At 40.8% G+C, this 4,584-nt stretch overlaps 1 protein-coding gene across 1 annotated transcript; it reads left to right on the top strand.

Annotated features, from left to right (window-relative positions):
- The first annotated feature begins 244 nt into the window (after positions 1-244).
- Positions 245-3,892, top strand: LOC127137676 (uncharacterized). Its single transcript, XM_051064114.1, has 3 exons — positions 245-319; positions 549-605; positions 3,467-3,892. The coding sequence occupies exons 1-3, from the start codon at positions 245-247 to the stop codon at positions 3,890-3,892; spliced, it is 558 nt and encodes a 185-aa protein (XP_050920071.1).
- The last annotated feature ends 692 nt before the right edge of the window (positions 3,893-4,584 follow it).

The raw sequence follows: 4,584 nt of genomic DNA, 5'->3' as shown, positions 1-4,584 counted from the left end.
TACACTCTTATGTAAAAACATTAGAAATAATTTCATGATATGCCAAATATATGTTGATGACATTATTTTTGGTTCAACTAACCCCTTTGTATGTCAAGAATTCTCCGAGCTAATGCAAGCATAATTTGAAATGAGCTTGATGCAAGAACTAAAGTTCTTTCTAGGGATTCAAATCAATCAAGCTTCAGAAGCTACCTACGTTTATCAAAGTAAGTACATAAAAGACATTCTGAAGAAATTCGAAATGGATGAATGTAAACCGGCTAAGACACCAATGCATCCAACCTGCATTCTGGAGAAAGAAGAAATTAGCCAGAAGGTCTGTTAGAAGCTCTATCGTGGTATGATAGGCTCCGTTCTCTATCTGATGGCTACACACCCTAATATTCTGTTTAGTGTATGTCTCTGTGCCAGATTCCAATCAGATCCTAGGGAATCTCATTTAACCGCTATTAAAAGAATTCTCAGGTATCTGAAAGGTACCCCTAACCTTGGCCTGATGTATGAGAAAACATCAGAGTATATGCTCTCTGGTTATTGTGATGCAGATTATGCAGGAGACAGAATGGAGCGTAAGAGTACATATGGGAACTGTCAGTTCTTGGGTAATAATATCATATCATAGGCCAACAAAAGACAATCAACCATAACGTTGTCCACTGCAGAAGCAGAATATATACCAACATCATTCTACACCACTCAGATGCTCTGGATGAAAAATCAACTTGAAGACCTTCTGATCTTTGAGAGTAACATTCCCATTTTCTGTGATAATACTGCTGCCATTTGTTTAAGTAAGAATCCTATTCTGCATTCCAGAGCTAAGCACATAGAAATAAAACATCATTTCATTAGAGACTATATTCAGAAAGGGGTAACATCTTTAAAATTTATTGATACAGACCATCAATGGGTTGACATCTTTACTAAACCCCTCGTTGAAGACAAATTCTCTTTTATTTTGAAAAATTTAAACATTCAAATTTGTCCAGAATAAATGTGCTTCTCTGAAATAACAAAATAAGACTCTGAATTTAAAACATCTGGTATCTGGATTTGACTCTGATGCTGCTACCAGTCAGGAATCATCTGAATCAGAAATCCTCAGGACTCAACCTTTTGGTATTCCTGAAGGTCAGATAAAGTAACACGTGGAGCCTCATGCGTCTAACCTTGAAACTTCTAGACAACTGTCTAGCAGAAATCAAGAGACAGACTCTTGAAATCTCCTCGAGCAGTGTGTTGATTTGGGGATTAGACCTCCATCATGGGCTGTAATCATTTTCCTCCAAATGTGCAAACTTGGTTAACGTGCTGCATTTAATTATTTAACATCTAAACTACTTCTAATGATGTCGTTTTGCATGCATCTATGTGGGTATAAATTCATTTCACACATCACAATCTCACACTTTACACTCACGCCCTACACAAACCCTCCTTCTCTCAGTTCTTCATCATCTTCAAGGTTCCTGCATTTTTTCAACAAGTTCTTCGTTCAACCTTCATCTTCAACATTGTTCTACATGGATGCTCAACAACAATCCGTCTACAACTTCTCTCAACAGATGAACTTAACGGAACAAACACCCATTTCTACTCAACAAAGAACAGCAACCACTAGCGTCGTCTCAACCCCCATCTACAGGGAACCCCATATTCTTGACCGTGAACCTCACATCCACCTAGCAACACCTTTTGAGAAGCTTGAGGTACTGTGTGAGTCGCTAGTGGATTTTGAAAACATGAAGAAAAATGGCGTAGACCTAACTGAAGAGCTAAGGATGCAAGGGTGGGAAACCTACTTTCAGAGACTCTATGGCCCTGTGCACACATATATGGTGAAGGAGTTTTAGCGTTTCGCAGACTCAGATGATCACTACATCGTCTCTCATGTTTTGGGAGTGAAAATAGTCATCATTGAGAAATTAATTGCCTCCCTTATGAATATGGAGAAGACAAGAGGAAGACGAATCTACAACATCAACCCTAGGGCAAAATATTTGTCTCAGGAAATCAACCCCACTATCTTTCAACAGAATGCTAAGGGAAAACACTCTAAGAACAAGGAACTCCATTAGAACCTCCATGTCTGGTTGAAGATCATACTAGGCACCATTCATCATCGCCCTACATCAAACTCTTCTGACTACATCAACATAGATCAGAAGTGTATTCTGTACTACATCCATAAGGGGATGAAACTGTGTCTTCCAGCACTACTATTCAAGTATTTTAGAGACTCTGTCAAAGATACCAGAAACAACATGAAGACCAGAAACTACATCCCTCTGGGAAGACTTAGCTTAGATGTTCTAATCAAGAGTGGCTTAGTGGATCACCCGATCCATCACAACCTAATGGAGGATGTCATTGTTGACATTGGGAGACCTATGAATGCTCGGAATCTGAAGAGCATGGGGATAATTGATCAAGTCAGAGCTAAACCAACACTAGACACATCCTGGGGAGCACTCAAGGATCAGAGTAAGATTCCCAATGAACTCTATCTGTTCTCCAAGATTGACCCTCCATAAGTGGTAGCCTACTATCTACAAGATCTTGCAAACCAATGGGTAGACATTTCAGAGTTCTCAGTGGACTGGCTGCCAGAGCGTCCACCAAACTTCACGAAAAGACAACGGGAGCCCTCTAGCTAGTCCAAGAAGGCAAAGAAAGCAAAGCTGGGAGAATCCTCTGGGTCAAGACCTCCAGTCCCTCTGGCTGACTCTCCAAGTAAGTCTATACCTCTCTCCCGCTCTGTAAAACTTAAACCTATTTCTTCTTCTCTTCCCTAAACCACTTCAGTCTACACCTCATTTGAAACACCCCCCTCAACCACCAGAACCTCTAACCCACCTTCTCTAAAATTCAACCTTGCTACCACCACACTACCTGTTTCTGAAGCAAAAATGCTGAATGAAACTACCTCACCTTCCTCATCATCCTCACCTTAATCCTCACCATACTATGTCATTTCCTCTGACAACGAACCCTCTGACCCCCAATCCCCCACTCTAGCTCAGCTTCACGCTCGTGCTCTGGCCTCTCAACAGCCATCACATACTGAACCTGAACCAGAAGTCACTTCTCCACCCCCTGAACAACAAAATCCAACTACATCTAAACAGCCTCAAACACCACCACTTGCACAACAACCAAATCCCCCTCCTGAACAACCAATCCACTCACCATCTGAACCTTAACCAAATCCATAACTTGAACAAACAATACCATCCCCCTCTGTTATTCCCACACCACCAACTTCTATTTCCACTATCACTCCCATTCTAAATATTGATAACACCTATCCACCCTCTCCATCCTCCCCATCCTCTGCCTCTGAACCAGAAACTGTCTTCCCTACCCTAGAAGAAGCAATAAATGTTTTTACAGAGTCTTCAGTAGAGAAGATCAAGTCTCTGACTATCAACTCTGGAATCAGCGATGATCCCTCTGTAGTAAGGATCCACTAGAACATAGTGATCAATTGGACGCCTCTGAAGCCTTCAAACTGAAAGGCCTCTTTGAACAAGTCTGCAACGACTTCATAAGAGATGCTGGTATAAGGCTCCAAGATTGCTTGGCCAGAGAAGCTAAGGAACAGGCTAGGAAGGAACCAGAAGAGAAAGCTCGACTGGAAGAAGAACAGAGGATCAAAGAAGCTGAAGAAAAGGCCGTTGCTGAAGCTGCTGCTGCTGAGGCTGAGGCAAAAGCTAAAGCCGAAGCTGAAGAAGTAGCACGTGTTACTGTAGAGGTAGCTGCCAAGGCCAGGGTTGATGCTTTGACTCAGGGGGAGCAATCTAACTCTGGTTTTGCCCCTATAGTCTTAAAGACTTTGGAGGAATCGCAAAAGGAACAACAAGTGGTACGAGTTAGGCTGGATCATTAGGATTCCGTCAACACCAACATTCAAAATATGTTGTCTTAGCTGCTCCAAAGGATGCCTCCGCCCCCAAACCCTTAGGCACTTAGGCTATTTATTTGTTGCTTTTTTCTTATGATGTTTTTTTCCTTCTTGCTTTCTGATCTATGCTTTTTGTGTCGCCTATCTGTACCTATTTTTTGTCTGATATGAATATTCGTTCTTGCGTATTTTTTTTCTGTCTTTTTGATTTTGACAAAAAGGGGGAGGACTAAAACAGCTCTGATGAAAACACAACTAAAACCTCTAAAGGCACTGCAAAAATTAATAAATATTAATAACTTATGACGACTAAAGTTATGCAGGTAAATAGCTAAGGCATAAAACCAAGGAAGGTCCGGTAAGAACTTCTGTTAAATCTAATGATCTAACTCAGGGGGAGTCCCCCTCCCTTATCTATTCTGAGATATTTCGTATTGTTTCATCTCTACCCTGACTTGTTTTGTCATCATAAAAAAGGGGAAGATTGTAAGAACAAAGTTAGTTCTACAATGTATCTCTAAGATTTTGATAATAACAAAGGATGAAACAAAAATGGTACCTTAACGAAATTTTTCTAAGTGTGCAGGACTCTGATCAAACAATCAGATAGATAAATCATCAGATACAGAATCCAGTGTTAGATGATACTCAGAGGATACGTGACAAGAAGGTTCTGA

Source organism: Lathyrus oleraceus, chromosome 4 (genome assembly GCF_024323335.1).
Source record: "Lathyrus oleraceus cultivar Zhongwan6 chromosome 4, CAAS_Psat_ZW6_1.0, whole genome shotgun sequence".
NCBI classification, from domain to species: domain Eukaryota; kingdom Viridiplantae; phylum Streptophyta; class Magnoliopsida; order Fabales; family Fabaceae; genus Lathyrus; species Lathyrus oleraceus.
The sequence above is the reverse complement of the archived record's forward strand: the minus strand, read 5'-3'. Positions and strand labels throughout refer to the sequence as shown.

What these genes read in the sequence shown, in the direction of transcription:
- LOC127137676 (XM_051064114.1), top strand. Translation starts at nt 245, where the DNA reads ATGGATGAATGTAAACCGGCTAAGACACCAATGCATCCAACCTGCATT. An exon ending in AAGAAGAAATTAGCCAGAAG is followed by an intron (nt 320 to 548) that starts GTCTGTTAGAAG and finishes ATTGTGATGCAG; the next exon opens with ATTATGCAGGAGACAGAATG. An exon ending in TGGGAACTGTCAGTTCTTGG is followed by an intron (nt 606 to 3,466) that starts GTAATAATATCA and finishes CTCTGTAGTAAG; the next exon opens with GATCCACTAGAACATAGTGA.